Genomic DNA, 22,445 nt, shown 5'->3' with positions numbered 1-22,445 from the left:
ATGCGTTATCTTGTGCTGCATGACTTTTGTATAAACATTTTCGACATATACCTGCATGACTCATTTACCCCTACGAACAGACACATTGTATACCTGCGCTCATAATATGCACGTACGGCCGTTGCTATGCGACTCGATAGAACAACACTAAATTCATTACGTTGCGGAAAGCGTACATTAAAATTGAGAATACGTTTGAATTGTAATTGACAATGGCAGACGACGTGAAGCCGGAAGTAATTAAGAAAACGCAAGAACTTCTTGGAAAATATTTTAAAAAGCCACCGCTTACTGAAAAACTTCTGAGGAAACCACCGTTCAGGTTTCTCCATGACATCGTGTCTGCGGTAACGTAATAATACCTTTTGTTTTACAAGTAATATTTAAACAATTACCACTTTAATGGTGGTTTCAAATTGTATTTTAGGTGATCAGAGAAACCGGTTTCTTAGACGGCTTATTCACTGACGAACTGAACTCCGAATACATAAACAATAAGGAAGCGAAACTTGCTTATTTAACGAAATTAATCGATGTTGTCAGTAAGTGAATATGATTTCTGCTATAAAAGCGGGACATTGGTGTGATGTTCGTTTACTAATTACTAAAACAAACTTCGAAATAATTATAGAATTAGCTACTGGTGCTAACTTGACTGTAAGAGCAAGTAAAATCATCTCCGGTCAGGAACCAACTAAGACAAATGAATTACTGCAAGCAATTGGGATGGCTTTGGACAAAAAGGTAATACAAACGTTGTATAGTATTAAATGGAATATTTTGAAATTGCTGAAAACCAGATAAACATTTTTTAAATTAGATAAGTAGCGCTGAAGCTGTAGAACATTATAGAAAAAACTTGGAAAAGGGTAAATCAACATTAAAAAGTAAATCATCTGCAAGAAAAGAAGAAAAAGTAACATCATCGAAAGATGTCCAACAAAAACGGGTTGCAACAGGCAGAGATAAGTCTTCTAGTCAAAGAAAAAGGATGCCCAATGAAGCTAAATCAACACCAAATAATATGGAAACGCATAAAGATGAGAGTCGAGAATTTAAAAAAAATGCTGATGTTATACAGAATTCAGGAGCTGAAGTAAGTTACCATTGTTACATATCATTTATAAACACAAAAAGGGTTCTTGACATAGACGTTTTTTAGTTGACAAAAGACAAGATTCCTTCGTCCGCAAATAAAAAAAGATCTTCATCGGATAAACATAAACCCAGTACATCCTCTGTAATTTCACCCGAAACAGCTTCCATACAGGAAAATGTAAATACAGACAAAAAAGTTGACGAGAACAAAAAACAGAAGGAAGTTGAAAACAAGTCGAAGCAAACAACATACAGCGAAAACAATGAATCTATAAATAACAAAATTAATGAAAATATAGAAAGCATAAAGGTAGAGCACAAAGAAATTGAAGAAACAACTAATGAAATTACCAATCAAAATGAGGAGAAAAGTGATAATTTGATGTCAGAAAATCAAAAGTCTCAGTTGGAAAATATAAACATAAGGTATCTTTTAAAACATCCTATTGTTGAATGATATTGCAATTATTTGTAAAACTTGATATTTTCAGTATTCCACAATCCAGTGCAAGGCCAAAAACTTCATTACGCCCACCTTCTGCAAGACCAATTAGTGCTAGACCCGCAGCACCTAGATTACGGGCAAAGCCAGAATTATCTCTTAACGAAGAAATATTGTAAGCATCATTTCAAGCGTATACTTCCATTATGAAAAATTCATCATATGAATACAGTGTATTTTTCCAGAACACCTATGGGAACTATAAGTGTTATTGTTGAAAATGCTGAAACTAAAGAAGATGATGATGCTGAAGATATGGTAGTTATGGAAACCAGAGGAGGTGGTGGTGATTCTCTAGAGAATACCAGCACATTCAAAGTCGATGATCAATTAACCCAAGAACATGGCCATCTTGTTGCCCAAATATTAGAAACGCAGAAAGAACTAGTTAATAATGAAAACGTGGATGTAATACCTAAGAAAACGAATATTGTAAGAACATATACATTACTTTTTGTTGCTATTTATACAATAGTACCCCTTAATAAAATAATTTTGTTATTAGTCGTGGGATACAAGTTCAAAGCGCGACATAATTGTTAAAGAAGTTGATAAACTTCGCAACACAATCCAAACGTTAACTCGTGCGACGAATCCACTTGGAAAATTATTAGATTATTTTCAGGTATAAACTCACAGATACAACTACTTTCAACATAAGAAATCCTACTAACGTATTATTTCATAATCTTTGCAGGAGGACGTAGAAATAATGCAGAAAGAATTATTTGAATGGAGGAGCCAGTATCAACAAGTAAACGAACAGTTAAAAACAGAAAAGATGTAAGCAATGTAAAAGTCGTTTGATAAACATTCGAATTCAAGCTGGTTGTTTGAACTGGAATTTCAATTGTTGTTTTCAGAAAAACACAAGAGTTAATAGAACCTATGAAAGAAACATTGAAAGAAATCGATCAAAATATGAAAATACAGTTGGATAAAATATGTCAGACAAAATCACAAATAATGAAGAATGATCAAAGGATACAAACCTTGTTAAACGGTCGTGTGTGAGACCCGTTTTTCTGTTTTATTTGTATAGATACTATACATAATACTATTATATATATATATATATATATATATATATATATATATATATATATATATATGTATATGTATATGTATATGTATATATATATGCCATGTAAATTACAATGTTATATACTTTTCTAATATTAGAAATAAATGTAATAATTTTGTTTATTTATCCTCACATGAAATAGAAACATTTGTACAAAATAAGGTAACTTAAAATATTTTATTATACAACTTAAAGATATTTCTTATGAACTGAACTGAAGTACGTTATTTTGTTTTTAGATTTCATACTTGCCTTGTAGAGTTAAAACTTCATCTAATAGTACATTATCTACTATTTTACAATGCTCGAAAAGTATTTTTAAATCTGCAAGCGTACATAATAAGTACAAATAGTGACGTCCAAACAGACTCGAACTATTTCATGTTGTGCATAATAATACTTACTTTCTTTGTCTTTGTTACTCATGAACATGATAAGAGTCCTAAACCGCTTGACATCGCTGAGATCTTCCAAGTATGAAAATATAAACTCTTCTCTTTTTATATATTCTATTCGTAATACCTCTAATATGTCACTAAAGATGTCGGATTCCATAGAATCTTGAAAGATTTTAGACAAACTATTCTTAGGTATTTGCTGAAATTCAATTATTTATAATAAATTCTACACTTGTAATATTACAACATTGTACTTAATTAGTATTGCATTATTCTTACCTTGAGATACATATATCTAAATTCAAACGATTTATTTTTTTTCCAATTCATTATAAACTGTACAGCTGTTTTAGGAACTGGAGGTATTTCATCATTAGATGCTGAAGGTTCAGCAGCCTCAACCGAATTATTTGTCTTCAGATTATCATTTGTGCTATTCGATTCTAATTGTACAAGTTTGTGAGCACTACCTGTTATTTCATCATTTTTATAATCCTGTCGAACACTATCGAAATCCACTTCAACAACTGGTATTTTTTTTAACGATTTCTAGAAATGATGATCATGTTAGTTATTTATGTTAATTTTAGTAATATTGTATAATCTTACCTTTGAACGTAGGTGTGGTGGCCTTGTAATAGGCTCAATTATTACAACATCGTTTTTCTCTGGTAACCAATCAGGAATTCGCAAGCCAATTTCTTTTTGTTTCAATGTAGTAGATCCTGCATCAGCAGGTTTTCTATCTTCAACAGATTTAAGAGTTTCCTTAGGTTTGTTACCCTTTTCATTGCAGATTGTTTGCCCGAGATCTTTGTCATTTTTAATATCTTTCTTATCTTCTTTAGAATGCTTAATGTCTTTAGTATCTTTAGTAAGTGTTGAGTTAGTACTTGGGACAGTATTAGAACAAAGTTTCTCTCCAATTTTCTTATCAATTGAGTTTTTAGATGATTTGTTGGTATTTTCCTTTAAAGTGTTAGACGACTGTACAAAGTGATATTATTAAATTACATTTCTTTAACTTAAGCAAATATTTCATAATAATTTCATCTATTCAATTAATTAATTTACTTACATTTGAAACGTTAATTTTTTTTTCAATTTGCAATAATAACGATTTTGCTTCTTTGTTAGATGGCTCCAGCTTTAAGATTTTTTCTAAATCTTGCTTCGCTTCTTTGTATTGTTTTAAGTTCATTCTAGCTGTAGCTCTTCTATGATAAGCTTTCACATAAGTTTCATCTAATTGTATTGCTGCGCTGCAGTCAGATTCTGCAGAATGAAAACTAAAAAATACAATATTTTGTATTAAAAATATAAAGATTAAACTGTGTTTCGACATATATAGAAAATTCATTTCTTAAAATATTTACTTATTTAATTTCAATTGGCATAGTCCACGATTTGCAAAAAAAACAGCATCATATGCAAAAATTGTTATTGCTTGATTGTAACATTGAATAGCGTTAACCCATTTCTGCTGTTGTACGAAACGATTGCCCTCCTCTTTGTGCTTTGTAGCCTCTTCATGTGCTTTCTCTAATTGTTTTGTAGACATAGTTTCATCTCCAGATGAGTCCGATTGTTCCTCTTTTTCTACATCTTTGCATGCTTTATCCTTAGATACAAAATATTATAGTAATAATTATATATAAAATATTTTGTACTACTTTTTACCTTTTGAAGGTATATTACTAGCTAATATTTAATAACTTACTACATCAAATTTATCCCAGGCAGAATAATCGTATGACTTAATTCTTTTTGATTTATTATTATTTTCATTTTCTTTAGTCGGAGCAGATTTTATTTTGTTCTTGCTTTTGCTTCTGACTGGTGGTAACATTGGCTGCAATGAAAAATTCTTACAAATTGAAAATATTGCATAATATATGAACAAAAATAAGATATAGATATACCTGACCACTTGCTTCTCTGCGTAACTCCTCATCTTTACGTTTCATTTGTGCCTCCCAATTTTTCATGTCAAGAAATTCTTTCTGCATATCTTCTGCATTATCTTTTACTTGTTTTTGCATTAATAGAGATTTATCCATTATTTCAACTGTACTTATGTCAAGCAAGGATGCGAAATGTCACTTGACAATGCAGGTTAAGTTGTTACACGTTTCTTGGAAACTGTAAATAAGGAAGGATCCCATCGCTTATATGTTATTTTAATATAATGATTAATTAGTTAAATGACTACAGTTTTTATTTTGGATGTATATACTAGATATCATTTCATTCAAATAAAATTACAAATGTTTTAGAAAAATACAATAGCCATAAAGATACAGGTTATTTTTTGTTTCTTATGTTATAACAGAGATCAAACTTTCATTACGTTGTTATCGGTATATAATTGTCACAGAAACTTGTTACACATTAAAATACTTTTCTCTCTTAATTAACATTGATTTAAATATACTTTAATTATTTTTAATCTTAAGAAAAAAATTTCAACAATTTTAAAAGTATGTATTATTTATGACGGTAGTGCTACATAACGGAAAAAATCTGAATTAACCGAAGATAAAACCACAGACGAGGTACATGAGTAGACCAATCACGCAATATATTTTTTGTCTCATGTCCGCGGGGCTCTAGATGGCTCTGGAGCCCCCTTACCATTTTTGTATCACATCCTACCGTATCGGTCGGAACTAATATTGTGGAACTAATATCACAGACGAGATGTAGGAATAGGCTAGTTCAGTTCATACCGTGAGAATGTTCATGGTTTAAATAATATATTATGACACGAGGTGAGGTTTGTACAAAAGGCGAGATGATAAGACGGTAGATGTGAAGCACGAATTGTGAAGCGTACAAGGACTATGGGTAGCGGATTTGATATTTTGGAATATGGGAAACAATGGTCCACAAGGCGAGGTTTACGTCTGCGTTCGTTCACTCGGTCCCGGCCTCGAACTTGACCAGCTAAGCTATTGTCAACGCCGGGACACGGTAGCACCGAGGCAGTTCTTATATGGATGACATAAACTTTTTGCCTGGTAATCCACATAAGAACTGTGGTGGTCCAAAATGGTTTTTGCGTTACCGGAGTTACCGGTAATACCTGGAAAATTAATAAATTAATGCGTGCGAATATTCATGACTTAAAAGTTATTCTGTATTTCGGTTTCTATAATTTATTTCTAATAAATAATTAGATGGCAAGATGGTCAAGGGAATGCTTGTTGATATCATTACCAAAAGAAATTGTTATAAACATTAAACAGCCAGAAATAACAAATTTATCAACAATTACTATCACGGCGATCGAGATCTACCGAAATTAATTGGGGTGGGAGAATTGCGCACCGCGCACCGCGCAACTGAACTCGACGGCCGCGCTCAGTCAGTCAGTCAAGATGCGCACTCGGAAGAGAGCGGAAGTGCTGCGGGACCAGAAGGCCGAAGGACCTTGGAGCTGCCCTGGCCCACCCTGACCACCCCGGCCCACTCTTGCCTACCTTCCAGTTGACCAGGGACCCTCCAAAGCTTCACTGGACATCACTGGCTGACCTTGGTCTACCTTTAGCTAGCTTAAGGTGGACCAACGGTCATTTAAAACTTCCCTGGTCCACCTTAAGCTAGCTCGGGGTGGGCTTCTTGGAAACGGCAAGGTTCTTGGAAGCTTTCTCCGCTCACCTTGGTCAACTTTCAGCAGCTCTTTGTAAGTAACAATTCAAATATAAACTTTCTGTTTTGGAATTCGTGTTCATTCAACGAACGCCGTAAAGTATTATTTCTGTGTTTCTAATTCGAATTTGCGTCGAGACTTTTCAAAAGTTTCTCTCCTTGAAATTATATTATATTTTATTCTTGACATAAAATTGGAATTTCTTCGATCGGAGGTGGTCCCCCAGTGGCTCATTCACGGGTGGGGCCCGTGGGTGAGTACGGTTATTAGCGAACCCGGGGCGACCCTAGCTTATAGGTCGTTGCGTCCCAATTTCGTTCGATTTATTTTTGATTGAAATTATTCGTCTTTCTTACTCTTCTTGGTTTGTTGTCGGTTAGGCCGTACTTGTGTACGGGGTTAGTTTGGCTCTCGTGAGCTGGTAGATTCGCACTCTTGTGCATGTTAGGTAGGCCGCGCTCGTGTGCGGGGTTAACTTGGCTCTCGTCAGCTGGTATTAGGTTGGCTCTCGTGAGCTGGTAGATTCGCACTCTTGTGCATGTTAGGTAGGCCGTACTCGTGTACGGGGTTTAGAGTTTGTATCTCGTCGTTTCTTTATTCTCATCGTTTCTTCTCATCGTTTTTTCTCATCGTTTCTTCTCCTATTCATCGTGTTCTTCTATTTTTGTTCCTGCATTGAATTGAGACTAATTATGATTTGTCTGCTTCAGTTGGTGTAGGACAGCTGGTCTTATTTATCATCCACCGAAGACAACGCATCGATCGAAGACGCCGAATTGAAAGAAGACGCCGAATCGAAAGAAGATGCCGAATCGAAAGAAGACGCCGATTTATTTGTAAGTTAGTATTAGTTGTCGACCAATTATTGTGTTAGATTCATTTTGTTAAATTCGCTTGTTGATTTGGGTCACAGCCTTCTGCTGTGGCCAGTCATTTTTGCCCACAATAATTGCTCGACTTGCGTGCGTACATTAGTTATTAAGATATTTGATCGTCGTTGTAATTATGTCGAGTAATTATTGCCCTAAATTCACTTTGCTCGACCCGATTGTTAACTCCGACACAGCAGAAGGCTGTGTCGGACCTTGCTTGCTAGTTTTGAACCGGTCCACGTTGCGATATTCGACGTGGATGCACTGAGAATTGATGGTCAGGGAGCAGTACTCGCCAGGTAGAACCCTTCCTTCGTAAAATGTCTGCCTAAGTCATGTCGACGCTGGCGTGGCTCGCGCCGGGAGCAGGGGTTTCATTCCATTGCACTCCCTGTTTCATTCCCCATAAGTCTTTCCGTCGCCTTGTTGCGTCAGCGTTGCTCGTGGCGGGTAGTTGGGGTTAGGTTGATCTACCAAAAGGTGGAGGCGCGTCCCTGGCCATCGTTCTCTGTGAGGAAGCGTCGGGTACCGTACTGGTCGGCAGATAGCTTGTAAGCATTGTACGCGTCGCGTAACCCTTGAACCAGAGCCTTCTGCTCTGGTTCCGTTTTGTTTCTCGCTTTGAAAGAATCAGAGCCTTCTGCCTGATTCGTTCTTGATTCCCCGTGGATCGGAGACTTCTTCTCCGATTTACACCTTTCTCCCGCAATAATTACTCGACATACGTTAAATGGAAAAGTGAACTTTTCTTTCTGTGGAAAAGTAATCTTTTCCATTTAGCGATCTGCGAAATTTAGTTTGCAAGATTATAAATCGTCGTTGTAAGAAAGGGAGTCGGAAGGAAGCGTATTGAATTCCTTCTGGCTTCCTTTCGGGTCTCTTGTGCAGCAACCTCCTCGTGGTGAGACCTGGGCAATCGGTATTATTCTCTATTTGTAAGAACTTCTAGTATCTTACAAATAGAGAATAATATCGAGCTAATAGCTGCTCATTTACAATTTGCGATCACTTTGTAAAATAGAATTTATGACTTACTAATTATAAGAAAAAAAAAAACTTGTGTATTTAATTTAATTGTGTCTGAATTTACTTTAGACTAGCTCAGGACGGGTCAAGGGGCCTTCAATGCTTTCGTTGTTTACTCTGGGCCCACCTTCAGCTTCTTGGTAAGCTCCGTTTAATTATTAACCGAAACACACAGTTTTTGTTTCGGAGTACCTTTTCATTCAATGAACATCGGCAATTCTTTTTCTGGATTTGTAATTAAACCTTGCTTCTGAAATTTCCAAAGTTTCTGTTCTTAAAGTTGATATTTTTTGTTTAAAGTTGTCATTCATCCGATCGGAGATCCCTCCATTTATTACAGGTATATGGTCTAAGCTTCTCGTGGATGTAGTTACAACATTTATCGTTCGTCAGCGTAGAGGGCGTAAGAAATCTAGTTGCTGTTAACGATGTCGGTATTTCAGATCGTGAGACACGAAACCCCATATGGTGATTGGTCTACTGAGTAGACTCTACTCCTATACCTTGTTTGTGCTGCTGTTAACAACGTCGGTATTTCAGATCATGAGCACAGACGGTTCCTCTCTGCCGTGGGTGTTGGATCTAATCCAGGCCACAATTTAGTATCAGGGCAGCACTATACCGAAGACCCAAAAATCCCGGTCGTGAGCACTTTCGTATCCTATCTGGCAGAAGCCAATCCGACTGGGGTGAATCGCAAAATGCTGAAACGACAAGTCAAAATTACCTGCGGAAAAGTTCTAATATCTACCGCTACATGGCGCCGGCATCAAATTCCTGTCAAAGCTTTCTGAGTACCTCGACGATTTTAGTTCTATTTGGTTCTATTTTGTATATACATGTCTTCTATCCTTGTATGTACACGTTTAATATTGTAATTTATTTGGTGAAAAATAAAGAATATTAGTTACAACAGTCAATGTGTTCTTCTTTCTCCACCTTGGAAATGAATATTCCATATTACAATTAAATTAAGTCTTCGAAAACTTCGGGAAAAATAAAATTTTTGAAATTGGCGCCAAGATTTCGTGCCACCTCTTTTGCTATCATGTTCTCCTAGTAGAAATCCGAAAATTTCGAAAATTTTCGAAAATGTAGAAAATTTAACTTTGTATTAGGAGAACATGATATCGAAGGAGGTGGCACGAATTTCAGTAGTACAAGTCAACGTCAAGCCAGACGCTCGAAAATTTTCGAAATTTCAGTAGTACGAGTCAACGACAAGTCAGACGGGCAAAAATTTTCCGAAAATTTTCGAAAATTTCGCTTTTGTATTAGGAGAACATGATATCGAAGGAGGTATCCGAATTTCAGTAGTACAAGTCAACGTCAAGCCAGCCGCTCGAAAATTTTCGAAATTTCAGTGGTACGAGTCAACGACAAGTCAGACGGGCGAAAATTTTCCGAAAATTTTCGAAAATTTCACTTTTGTATTAGGAGAACATGATATCGAAGGAGGTATCCGAATTTCAGTAGTACAAGTCAACGTCAAGCCAGACGCTCGAAAATTTTCGAAATTTCAGTGGTACGAGTCAACGACAAGTCAGACGGGCAAAAATTTTCCGAAAATTTTCGAAAATTTCGCTTTTGTATTAGGAGAACATGATATCGAAGGAGGTATCCGAATTTCAGTAGTACAAGTCAACGTCAAGCCAGCCGCTCGAAAATTTTCGAAATTTCAGTGGTACGAGTCAACGACAAGTCAGACGGGCAAAAATTTTCCGAAAATTTTCGAAAATTTCGCTTTTGTATTAGGAGAACATGATATCGAAGGAGGTATCCGAATTTCAGTAGTACAAGTCAACGTCAAGCCAGCCGCTCGAAAATTTTCGAAATTTCAGTGGTACGAGTCAACGACAAGTCAGACGGGCGAAAATTTTTCGAAAATTTTCGAAAATTTCGCTTTTGTATTAGGAGAACATGATATCGAAGGAGGTATCCGAATTTCAGTAGTACAAGTCAACGTCAAGCCAGACGCTCGAAAATTTTCGAAATTTCAGTGGTACGAGTCAACGACAAGTCAGACGGGCAAAAATTTTCCGAAAATTTTCGAAAATTTCGCTTTTGTATTAGGAGAACATGATATCGAAGGAGGTATCCGAATTTCAGTAGTACAAGTCAACGTCAAGCCAGCCGCTCGAAAATTTTCGAAATTTCAGTGGTACGAGTCAACGACAAGTCAGACGGGCAAAAATTTTCCGAAAATTTTCGAAAATTTCGCTTTTGTATTAGGAGAACATGATATCGAAGGAGGTATCCGAATTTCAGTAGTACAAGTCAACGTCAAGCCAGCCGCTCGAAAATTTTCGAAGTTTCAGTGGTACGAGTCAACGACAAGTCAGACGGGCGAAAATTTTCCGAAAATTTTCGAAAATTTCACTTTTGTATTAGGAGAACATGATATCGAAGGAGGTATCCGAATTTCAGTAGTACAAGTGAGCGTCAAGCCAGACAAAGGAAAATTTCGTAATTTCAGTAGTATAACTCGGAAATAAGGAAGGGAAAATAATTTTTGCTACACAATAATTGTTGTATATAAGTTTATTTCGAAGATAAAGATATTACACAAAAACATAATGAAAACGGCGTGCATAAAATTAAAAATGACGACGTTGCGTTTATCCTCGAACGTCTGGAGCCCGTCGGATGTTACTGGAGACTCCTGCAAGGCTTCCGGATACCCTCAGAACGGACAAGGGAACTGTGCATCCTTAACGGGCCTCCTGGATCCCTCGGAAACCTCTGGAGACTTTCTTCTAATGCAGAATTTTAGCACAATAGTGTCCGTGACCAGATGTGCAATTTGGAAGTATGCTTTCCTTGTATGACGTCTCCTTGATCAGAGATGTCGCCATAATATCAAACGGCGAAATTATTTCATCATTTTTGCTTGTACAATTTAATTGCACAAATAAATTCAGTGAAACCACGAAATAAGACATTGTCTTCAACTTGAAGCGGCATTTGCAAATTATTTGTAAATCGTAAATGAACTTTTCCGATATTTAAATGTTTCTCGGATAGGTATAGCGTACGTGCGACAAATAGAATGTAATGTGAAAAAGTTGTAGAGATATTCTCAAGGCTCGTTATAAATTCAGTACGCGAGAAATTATTTTTATATTGGTGCGCCTAAAAATCCACAACGCCGCGCCTCGATAATTAATAAACTTTTAATTATTTTTTCGCATCAGGAGGTCTTCTGTGCTGGCGCTGCTCGGCGGCATTATCGTTTGAAAGCAACGTAAAATTTCGCGATACATCGAAGCCCATCATTCATTTTTTCAATGAGAGTTATTAAGTACTGTTCGACGGGACCTCTGAAATATCCAAGAGCATCATTACACGTAATTGTTGGCTTTAATGAAACAAAGCCTTGTCACGGTGGCAATATTCACTCGTTACCGATTTCTTTGTCTCTTCAAAAGAAACATAAAATCACGATTGCGCTTGAAAAATTCGTGATTTAAATGTGGCTGATGCAATTACAATTGACTCGGACTTTCCCAACTAAGAATTAAATAATGTGAACTCTTTTTCTGACCGTTGTGTTCGAAATGGTGAATTATTCTTGGCTCATATTTATTATTCCAGCAATTCTAAAATTGTTGGTAAGGCTTGATATCCTAGTTTGAAATTTATTATTGAACAATTTTTACCCAATGCCTGATGATCTCTCATCAGGCGATTAAAAGGAAATAGGAAGATTCGAAGCAGCAGAACGAACGCGTTGTCGTTTTGTTCAGAAACTTTATTTATTACATACACTAGCCGACTACTATGCATGCGTTTGGGGCACTCGGATATAGGGAGATTCGTTTGAGATCCGAAGCTCGTTGTCGCGTGTGTGTGTGTCTCACAGAACACAACATCTTGGTGTTCATTTACCCCGCATCGTTTTTCACCGCTGCCTCCGCGGAGCATGTGGTTACCTCATCCCGTAATTGATTCGTTTAAATTATAGTGCTTTACGTTAGGTGTGTGTATAGTCCAGTGTGTCCAAGGCGAACGAAACCTTCTGCCAGCCGGTCCATCCCCGAATTCTCGGGACAGTGTCATCAAAAATAACGTGCAAAAGTGACGCGAAAATCGGAAGCAAGACTCGTTGAAAACTCGCGGTGCAGACCTCGAACGCGAACCGCAAAAGAGATTCGTCCGGCTTAGCGTGCCTCGTAACCACATATATTCGCATTTTATATTCTTATATATATATATATATATACTTTTTATATATACTTTGTATTTATAATATTTATATACAGTGGGCGGGAGGTGAGATAACGACGACGTTGCGGTTGGACAGCCACGAAGTGGAACAATACAAATTACAGTGGGATCCAGAAAAACTGGGGGAACGACGAGATCAAAATATTTCTTCAATTTTCTATATAATTTCTTCGATTAACCACCGTGTCGAGATCATGTCAAAAAGACGAGCTTACGTTCTACAGGGTGTCCCAAAAATGTTGTACTTCCTTGAAAGGAGCGATTCCTAAGATTATTCGAAGTAACCTTTTCCTTTGCGAAAATGTTCTCCGCGGCTCTGTTAAGGAGTTATTGGCGAAAAACACGGACCAATCAGAGAGTGGATACAGCAGGCGGATCCTGTGTTTTTCGTTAATAACTCTTGAACGAAGCCGCGGAGAACATTTTCGCAAAGGAAAAAGTTAATTGAAACGAACTCGGGAATCACCCTTTTCCAAGAAGCACATTTTTGGGACACCCTGTATAACGATTGCTGCGACTTTAGAAGACACACTTTTCCTTTCAAGCGTTCCTAACATCGTCCTACTGTTCGAGATCCTAATTAACATCGAGCTCTCCATTGTTTCGTCGAGTCGCCATTACCCCGACCGACGCCTCACGCGGGTGTATCCGTAAATAAAGTATAATGCCTTAACCAACTAGAACTTAATACCGACATATTGCACATTTGACAACAGTTACGTTCTTCTTTAAGTACTTGCGGGGGTATAGGAAGTCTAATTAAACGTTTTTCCAGTAACGCGCTGTTTCGCCTTGATCGCGAGGACTCTCTCTCTCTCTCTCTCTCTCTCTCTCACTCTGTCGCTCTCTCACGCAAACCATTCACTCCATTATCGACGAAATAAATCCAGGATTCTCGCTTGTTCCCCGCGGAGGTCCGCGAGGAACGTTGTCCCGACGCCAAAGGCAAGCGTCCGTCGAGTTCGATGTGGCGTATCTATGTAATTCGTTTCTCACTTCTCCACAGTGATTCGTTTAACTTTAGTCGTTCGTTGCAAGTCGTTTTCGGTGGTCTAAAGGCGCAAATCTTCGTTAGACGGTCACGCGAACGGGCGCTCGTCGTTCACCGCGTTTAGAACGTACGCTCGCTGTTACATGGTCACAGTGAATTCTCTGTATATGTCGCCGAGGCATGGCCGATAAATGTCGCGGAATTATCCCCACTACCGCGAGGTATACCTCACGAGAGGCCAAGAAGCTCCAGAGACCTCGGTCGCCGAGCATCGTTGTCCTTTTCTACGTTCGGTGCGGATCAAAGAATAAAATACTCCTGGACGATAAACGACATCGAGACCCGTGTTGCTGACATATATAGAGAATTCGCATGTTTTACGTCGTCGTCTGTGTAACGGATATACATACAGTGTTTACTTCATATATGTCCCAAATGCCTAGCCGATAAAAGTCCCAGAACTATCGCCGCTACCTCGGTCGTCGAGAAGTGTAAGGTCGCGTGGATCAAAGAATAGTATCTCCTGGCCGATGTATGTCCACGGATAGACCCGTGTTTTGGACATATATCGAGTAAACACTGTGTAATGGTAGTATGGGTCGCGTGGTACGCGTTACACAGTCGCCGTTGGGTTATAGAAAAGCGGCTACAGCTTCTAATTAGTTATTCGCTTTCCGCAATCCTCTCGGAGACCGGGGTGTCTCTGCTCGGTAGACAACGAGGACGCGGTTCTGGTGAGTTGTGAGCGGGTTCGAGCGATCGACGACTTCGCCGTGGGTACCGGCCGTCCATAGGCCACCGTTTCGTTGATAAGGACCGACTCGAAGTGTGATTCTCGTTGCTCGTTCCGTTTTCGTTTCCGTTTTCGTTTCCGTTTCCGTTTCCGTTTCCCGATTCGATTTTCCATAGGAGAGGACAAACGCGAAACGCGAGAACAGCGTAGGCCCAGCAGCGCGATACTCGCGATCGCTTCGATGACGTCAGCCTAAACAGATCATGGCGACGTGTTCGTTGTGTATGTGGTGCGTGCCGTTTTGTACATCTCCCGGTAGGCAGTTCCAGACTCTGTTCACCCTGATTCAGTCGCTCGACTATTCCAATTCTGCTACGCGCGATATACCGTCCGCTGGTGAAGCTGCGACGATTCTCGAACCGATGATCGTCTACGGGTTTCCGCGCGATGGATCTCTAAACGGGTCTCCGATCGTCGTTACAGAGACACGCGCAACCGTTTTCTTTCGTTCGACAGGTTGATCGGAGACGCCGACGACCCGTTCGAAGCAGTCGCCCGGCTCCACCGCGGTCGATCAGCCGGAAATAGACTGTTTCAGGTGTTGCGAACATTTCCCAGGTTGGCTGGTTCACAGGAAACGAGGCGAAACGGTGATTAAACCGAGGCGTGCAGCGTGCTCGTCTGAGGGCCCGGTGCGTACGCGGTGCTGGTCGGCGCCGCCGTTGGCTGCAGGCTCAACTGCAACTGATGCTGTTGCGCTTTCGCCCTCAGACAGGCGATGCTCTCGTTCCTCAGCTGCTCCGTGTCCTGGACCATTCCTGTGAATTCGAGATTTCATCTGGTTAGTACACTCCACGCGAATTCTTCTTTAGATTTAGCATGTCTACGTAGCTGGCAAACACTGTGCCAAAACTTCCGCGGCATAGAATGCCGTTCCTCTAACTCTAACTTTTTTACATTTCATATCACACGAATCTTAATTCCTGCAATGGCTCAACTAGGTACTGCGAATTCGCGATATATGTCAACAACACGGGGCTTTATATCGTTTATTCCCCGGGAGTGTTCTTTGATCCGCGCCGAACATAGAAAAGGACAGCGATGCTCGCCGCCGAGGAGTGTAAAACATTCGTCCTATATTTTATTAGTCACTGCGGCAAGTACTGTCGACGACATCCTAATATTCTTTGTATTATTTTACACTCCTCGGCGATCGAGAACTCTCAAGTTTCTTGGCCACTCACAAGGTATATCCCGCGGCATTTGGGACATATACAGGGTCATCCGATTTTAAACGGCCAAACGTCAACCAGCTATAGAGGACTCCAAATGGAACAACTTTCACCCCTAACACTTTTTTTGATTCGAAGTTATTTCATTCAGTCTCCACGGCGTGCCCCATGTCAAAAAAACCAAGATCCAAAAGGTCATACAAAAAAGTTGACTTAATAAAAAAGATGCCCCTATTTATTTTAAACCAAACAAAGGAAAAATCATCAAGATACATCATTGCAGTCCTAATATATTTAATCTTAAGTGAACGCAAAAAATGACGGGTTTTTGCAATTATCTAAAAATCAAGACCGAATCAAAAAAAGTGTTAGGGGTGAAAGTTGTTTCATTTGGGGTCCTCTATAGCTGGTTGACGCTTGGCCGTTTAAAAACGGATGACCCTGTATATAGAGTAAACATTGTATCAAAGAAATCGTGGATCAAAGAATCTCCTGGCCGATTTATGTTCGTGGCTAGACCCGCGTTTTGGACATATATCGAGTAAACACTGTGTTCTGTTTATCCGTCCTGACTCGTCTCCCTGAACGGGCTGTACAGTTTTCTTTCGATATAAGACGACGATGTTATGGTCGACCACATTATGGTCTGCCGGACAACTTTATGGGACCAATAAACTCTCAGATACCCTCGTCCGCAATACGTCGAAAGTCGTCCCGAACCATCGTCTTATATCGAAAGAGGACTGTACGTAGACTGGGAATTTTATGCATTTATGGTAGACATGAATCAAACGCAAAACAGTAGAACCATTGACAGAAGGGAAGCACATATCTGTGTGGCTCCTACATTTTGTAACTAACCCAGACAAATTTTTATTCTGCGCAATGTGTCAAATCCAACGAAAATTCTTGTTGGTTTTTGGAGATCCTTCTGAGAAATGAATTTAGCGTGAGAAATGTTACCTGACGAGGATGAAGGCCCCATGCCATCCTGGCTTTCTTGTCCACTCTCGGAGCTAGTCGGTCCGCCTTGGTGATGGCTGTGATGGGGGCTGCTTCCGCTTCCGTTGTGGTCATTTCCACTGTCCTCGCCGCCAGACTTGAGATGCTCCGCCGCTTCGATTGACTTCCGGTGCATCCCTGCGGGGCCACAGTCAATCAGTTCTTGATTATTTTCGATATCTTGACTAAAGCTGCTCGTCTTAGATGATTGAGCTGATACAGACGAACAGAAAAATAAAATCGAGATTTGCTCCTCTTCTCTCTTCCATTCTTTTTTTCTTTCTTTCTATCGTCTCTCTCTTTTTTTTTTCTACGCGCGAATTGCTAAGCGTTGCTGGCTCCGCGCGCCTTTGACAATTTAGCTTTCCATAAAAAAAAAATTGTTTACGTTCACCTGTGTTCTCATTTCATAAACATTAGGTGCACTAACTCATTCGCGACTTTACCTTCACAAAGTCGTTCATTTACGAAACAACTATAACATATTTAGCTCTCAATAACGATATCATTTACACGTGCTGATGAACCCAGTCAAGAATTCGAGTTCGAACGAAAATTTCAATCGATTAATTGTTAAGGTCACGAACACATTTGTACACCCAGTAATTTAGGTGCGCGAAGTTAGCAAAACTTAATGCGAAAAAACGTTTGGAACGTCGAGAAATGATATTGTTGATGGTCCTTACCCAACAACCACGGCGCCACCGACTCGTTTTCCTTGGCGCTTTTCAGGATGGTTTCCGGAAGCGGCAACGAGTGTCGCACCATCGCTCCGTAGAGTCCGTACTCCGCCATTATGGTGCTCCTGCCCCAGCACTTCTCGGTTTTGCGCCATTTTGCTCTCCGGTTTTGAAACCACACCTGCGACAGAACAAGCACGCGTATGAAATACTTTGCCACCAAAATAAACTTCGATATCCCAGTGCTGGAATTTAATTAAATGTATTTGCAATAAAAATCAATATCTCTAAAGATTCACTCCATTTCCCCTATGTTGTAGTTTCATGCGCACACGAAATCCACGGGAAATCGTCCAGTACATGTTCCTGCGTCCACAGTTCACTCCAGTGTTTAGGAATTCCCGAGTGAATCGTTGCTTTACTCGCAGTAGTTTTACAATAGCAACAATAACTATGCACGAAAAGCACCGATTTTGAAAATAAATATGAACGAAAAATTAAGTACATCCGACTCGTACGAGTGTCAACACCAGAATATTTATTTCTACATTTTCTCCTGTGATGTTTTGAATTTTCTTGTTTCGTATGTGTTCGTAAAATTAATAAAACACGTTCCATTTTTCCAGTATAGCGAAAGAGGCGTTGTTGAGGGATCTACTAGCACGATCTCGACTCACTTGCCCGTTTAATGATCATTGTTCCCCTAATTGGAACGCAATGGCGTGCGATCGGTTACGTGCACGCGGTTCCATGCCTGCTCATAGTTAACTATTACGCTTAAACGATCACCTTGGGGCTCGTTATCCTGTTTTTCGCGGTTCGCCGTCCCGTTAGGCTACTTGTTAACGATTCTGATCATCGGACCACCTAGGGCGGCGACGCGTGCCGCTTCCTTGGGACGCGTTCGCCCCCTCCGAACGAGTTTCAACTTTAACGAGCTCGATTTCCAAGTTTCCCGCGTCGTCAACTAACACTAAGTAAACCAATCGCAGCCGTGAAATTGGTCATTGTCACGCCGATCTTCGTCATCCGAATGCTTCGCCGTTCGGCACGTCAGCGCGTCCAAATTCGTATTTATCGGCACTTTTCGCAACATTTTCAGCTGAAAATTCTACCATTTTTTTATGTAAAAGTTGATTCAAATTATATATACAGTCAAACCTGTTTTTGTGCGGTCCTTTTCTATGCGATTTTTTTTTATGCAGTATATGAATGCCACGGTATTGGCATTATAACACCCTTGTAATGTTCTCATCGCAAGAAGATGCGCGATTTGGACTACGACTAGTAGTATTGAATTATGTGCATTTGGAAAATTTCTCCATGTTTAAAATGAGAAATTAAATCTTTTTTTAATTGTTTCCATGTGTAATTTAATTATTTATTTTGTTTGGAGAGCACTTTCTCGCTATTTCGTAAATCTTTGACATATTTTCCAAGTGAGACTTTTTTATGCGGTCCCTCTCCACCGCGCAAAAAATTTTCTTTAATATCTTGTAAAAAATTATTTTGTTAGCTATTTATAAAGTTTCTGAATATTTTTTTTTGTGCGGTTTCTTTTATGTGGTCCCTATCTACCACACAAAAACAGGTTTGACTGTATATATATATACACTACCTCTCAAAAGTATCCGGACACTTGTGAAATACGTATTAGCATTGCATAAAAGTTATTTCTTATGAAGTTTCTTATGAAATATCTAATGTTTTAAATTAAAAATGTGGAACTAACCAATACTACACTAAAATTAAATACGAGATTCATCGACGTATCCACCGCGTAGTGTCCGGATACTTTTGAGCGGTAGTGTATATCCCCCTCGAGGTCATTTTCATATAATTCATTTAGTCACGCTGCTCGTCGATATTTTTGAGAATAAATTATTTCAGAGAAAGTCTGTTGGGTGGTTAAAATAATGTAGCTACTCTAAACACCGTAAATGTTGATACGTTATAAATTATAAAGTTTAGATTATTAAATTTCTTTCATTTCAATTTTATGCATCAAAGACCCAACGCGGGCTAACAAGTCCCAAGGGACATTTCCCTTACTGGTAACTTCATAGTTCCATCGATGATTCTACATTGAAATGATTCTCATTTAGAAAGAAACCAAAGCATACAGGTTGTCCCAAAAATGTTGTATTTCCTCCAAAGGGTTAATTCCTGAGGTCATTTCAAGTAATTTTTTCCTTTGCGGAATTCTTTTCCGCGGTTTTGTTAAGGAGTTATTAACGAAAAACACGGACCAATCAGAGCGCGACTACTGCGAACGGAGTGCGGCTCGGCCAATGCCAACGCCGCGCTCAGCGGAACCTGTGCACCGATTGGTCTATGTTTTTCGTTAATAACCCCTTAACAAAGCTTGGGGGAAGATTTTCGCAAAGGAAAAAGTTACTTCGAATCACCTCAGCATTCCACTGCGTTCGAAAAGAATTTTACTGTGAATTTTTATTTCATCCTTTTTAATTCTTCTTTAATCATGATTGTTGGGACAGAGGCGTTGGTATTGGCTGAGTCAGAATCCGCCTGCTGTAACCGCGCTCTGATTGGCCCGTATTTTTCATTAATAACTCTTTAACAGAGCCGCGGAGAGCATTTTCGCAAAGGAAAAAGTTACTTGAAACGACCTCAGGAATCTCCCCCTTCAAGGTAGTACAACATTTTTGGGACACCCGGTATTCTTAACACGCGAATGCCCAAATGTGTTGTGCGACTAAAAAGAACGTTCCCTAACAACTACTGACCTTCAGCAAATAAAAGTATTCAAGTCCAGGGACTTGCCCGTCGGACTGCCAGACACCGTACCCTACTCCACAAGATTCGGACACAACTTCCGGTGAAAAATTCGTCGGCGCGTTTCTCCGGAAACCGTGGGGAGAAACGTGTGCGGTTTCGAGCCCCGCAAATAACTTCAAGTGAAATCTATGTGGAGTCAGAGCCCGGTATGGCGGTGAAAATTCCGCGCAAAAGAGGATCGTCCGTCGAACAGGGGCATCGAAAACGTTTCGCAACAGTTTCGTTCGACAGCGGCCAATCCGTCACGCACGAGCCCCGACTCCTTCCGGCGGTCGGTGTACGTGATCGTCCGAGGATGTTATTTAAAAAGGCCTGCACACGCATCATTTGCGAGACGTGTGCACCATAGCGGGACTATGGAGGGGCTGGAGGGGGCGGGAGGTGTGCGCGGCCGGAGGCCAGGGCGTGTACCAATTTGTAGCAACAATGCTAAAGTCACCGGCAGAATTGGAACGTAATTCGAGTGAATGGGAACCCGTTGCCCTGTCAATTTGCCCTGCCACCCCGAAATTATCTTCCTCCTAGCCATCGAACGGGCCCGGCCATGTTTTTTTTTTTTTATTTCCCACCGCCGCCGCCAGCCCTGCGGAGCAGCCCGTGGAAAACGTTGGAAACGCGCGGAGACAAAAGAATTTTCATTTCGCCGGTCGCGAACGTGAACTCCGTCGGGTTCGACGGGGTTGAAAAGACGGTCGCGAACAGAGATCCTTCAATTTTCTCCGGTTGAAATCTTTGACACCGTCAATCCGTTTCAGAAGCCCCGGGATCGCGTAATCGAACGTAATAGTCCGTCATCCCGGGAGGACGGAAAGCAGACGGCGTCGAACGTGCACGAATGAAAAGGGACTGGAGGCCGCGGTGCGCAACCCGCTCGTGTCGCGGAAATGGTAATGGTCCCGCGGAACGGAGAGAGAATCCTGCAGGAAATCTTCCATTGATCGAGGACAGCCGTTTCTATTCACTGACGCGTAAATCATTGTACCGATCATAAAGCTGTTACTCGATTTCCGAGCGAGCTCGCGAGAGCATCGTTTCACCGCGCGCGCGCGTATGCTGCGGGAACGTTCCGTTCGAGGAACGCGAAACGAAGAAGACGAGTTTAAACGGACTTCCAGCAAGCCAAGTGATTCGGGTTTACTGCAGTGTGTGCTTCCGTCACCCCATTTCCTTCGCCGCGTTCTCTCCTCTAAACGCGCCCGTCTTCATTTGCTCGTCTCGAATCATTATGCTTCCAAGGAACCGTTTACCTACCAGCTAACTACACTTACTTTCCATTTTTCCCGATCGCTATGCTTCCTTCGCGTTAATTCTCGATAATTCATGGCGAACGCTTTAACCGGTTAAGCGCGTTTGACGTGTATACACGTCGGACCAAATCTCTAATGCGGCGCCGTTGGCGTTAACGAATTGTTAACCAGTTAGCTGTTGCGACCTCTTTGAAAAATGTGTACCTAAAGTGCGTCGCAAAAATTAAACGATGATCAGTATGCTCGTCAAACACAGAGTATGTGTGGCTGTTATAATGTGGAATTAAGTAATATGGAGTATATCTTGATGTTTACAATACGTCTTGACGATTGAAGTTTACGAACACCTATATTTTAGTTTTCACTAAACTTGCAATTTAAGCTGCAAATTGTAACCACTTTCCACGCATGACGAGTATACTCGTCGAGAACAGCTAACTGGTTAATTTCTTGTCGAATAAAAATGAAATCCTTTCTCATTTACTGCTTTACTTGTTTCGTCGAATTTATTATAGCGGCATTTCGCCTGCGTTCGACGCGTATACTCGTCGTTGCTTGATTTTAATTCCGCGCCCGTGAGGGATTTTTAAAATTACACTCCGCAGTTCACTGGTTAAGAATAACATTTTTACAAATGGGCCGAAGTTAAACTTGACCAAGATTAGTTTACTATATTAGATGATATTAATGGAAAAATTTGGATAAATTGGAAGCATGTACAGTAGCAAACACCAATGACATCTCCACTCCACTTTTACCATAAGGAACGTTCTAATCGGACTTGGTCGTTATCCTGGTCTCCATAAAATCTAATGTTTAACCACCATTTTGTACAATTATCTTCCAACGTTTTATAAGCAGATGGATTCCTGCTTTGTAAAAATTGATTAGCTTACTACGTT

At 40.0% G+C, this 22,445-nt stretch overlaps 3 protein-coding genes across 5 annotated transcripts in view; 1 reads left to right on the top strand and 2 right to left on the bottom strand.

Annotated features, from left to right (window-relative positions):
* The first annotated feature begins 64 nt into the window (after positions 1-64).
* Ift54 (intraflagellar transport 54) lies at positions 65-2,687 on the top strand. Its single transcript, XM_076800768.1, has 10 exons — positions 65-347; positions 428-542; positions 632-744; positions 821-1,096; positions 1,163-1,524; positions 1,590-1,715; positions 1,786-2,032; positions 2,106-2,225; positions 2,298-2,383; positions 2,464-2,687. Exons 1-10 carry the CDS (start codon positions 213-215, stop codon positions 2,612-2,614), a joined length of 1,731 nt encoding a protein of 576 aa, XP_076656883.1. The 5' UTR covers positions 65-212; the 3' UTR covers positions 2,615-2,687.
* A 98-nt stretch (positions 2,688-2,785) lies between these two features.
* Spag (RNA polymerase II-associated protein spaghetti) lies at positions 2,786-5,587 on the bottom strand. Of its 2 annotated transcripts, none has more exons than XM_076800765.1 (9): positions 5,433-5,587; positions 5,005-5,224; positions 4,803-4,934; positions 4,459-4,703; positions 4,161-4,371; positions 3,692-4,069; positions 3,362-3,631; positions 3,089-3,281; positions 2,786-3,008 (listed from the first exon to the last, which is right to left on the bottom strand). In XM_076800765.1, exons 2-9 carry the CDS (start codon positions 5,140-5,142, stop codon positions 2,920-2,922), a joined length of 1,656 nt encoding a protein of 551 aa, XP_076656880.1. In that variant the 5' UTR covers positions 5,143-5,224; positions 5,433-5,587; the 3' UTR covers positions 2,786-2,919. The 2 variants fall into 2 exon arrangements, with proteins under 2 accessions (XP_076656880.1, XP_076656881.1); XM_076800766.1 differs by having other exon boundaries at positions 3,692-4,051.
* A 9,608-nt stretch (positions 5,588-15,195) lies between these two features.
* LOC143361382 (uncharacterized) overlaps positions 15,196-22,445 on the bottom strand; it is a 113,142-nt gene continuing 105,892 nt past the window's right edge. Inside the window, exons 5-7 of one of the 2 annotated variants that reach the window (XM_076800726.1) lie at positions 17,504-17,678; positions 16,779-17,030; positions 15,196-15,401 (exon numbers count right to left, since the gene is read on the bottom strand). In XM_076800726.1, the coding sequence (XP_076656841.1) occupies positions 15,238-15,401; positions 16,779-17,030; positions 17,504-17,678 (591 nt within the window). In that variant the 3' untranslated portion in view covers positions 15,196-15,237. The remainder of the gene's footprint in view (positions 15,402-16,778; positions 17,031-17,503; positions 17,679-22,445) is intronic. The other variant, XM_076800727.1, reaches the window with a different exon arrangement.

Source organism: Halictus rubicundus, chromosome 15 (assembly GCF_050948215.1).
Source record: "Halictus rubicundus isolate RS-2024b chromosome 15, iyHalRubi1_principal, whole genome shotgun sequence".
NCBI lineage: Eukaryota > Metazoa > Arthropoda > Insecta > Hymenoptera > Halictidae > Halictus > Halictus rubicundus.
Note: the sequence above shows the minus strand (reverse complement) of the source record. Positions and strands in the feature narration are given on the sequence as shown.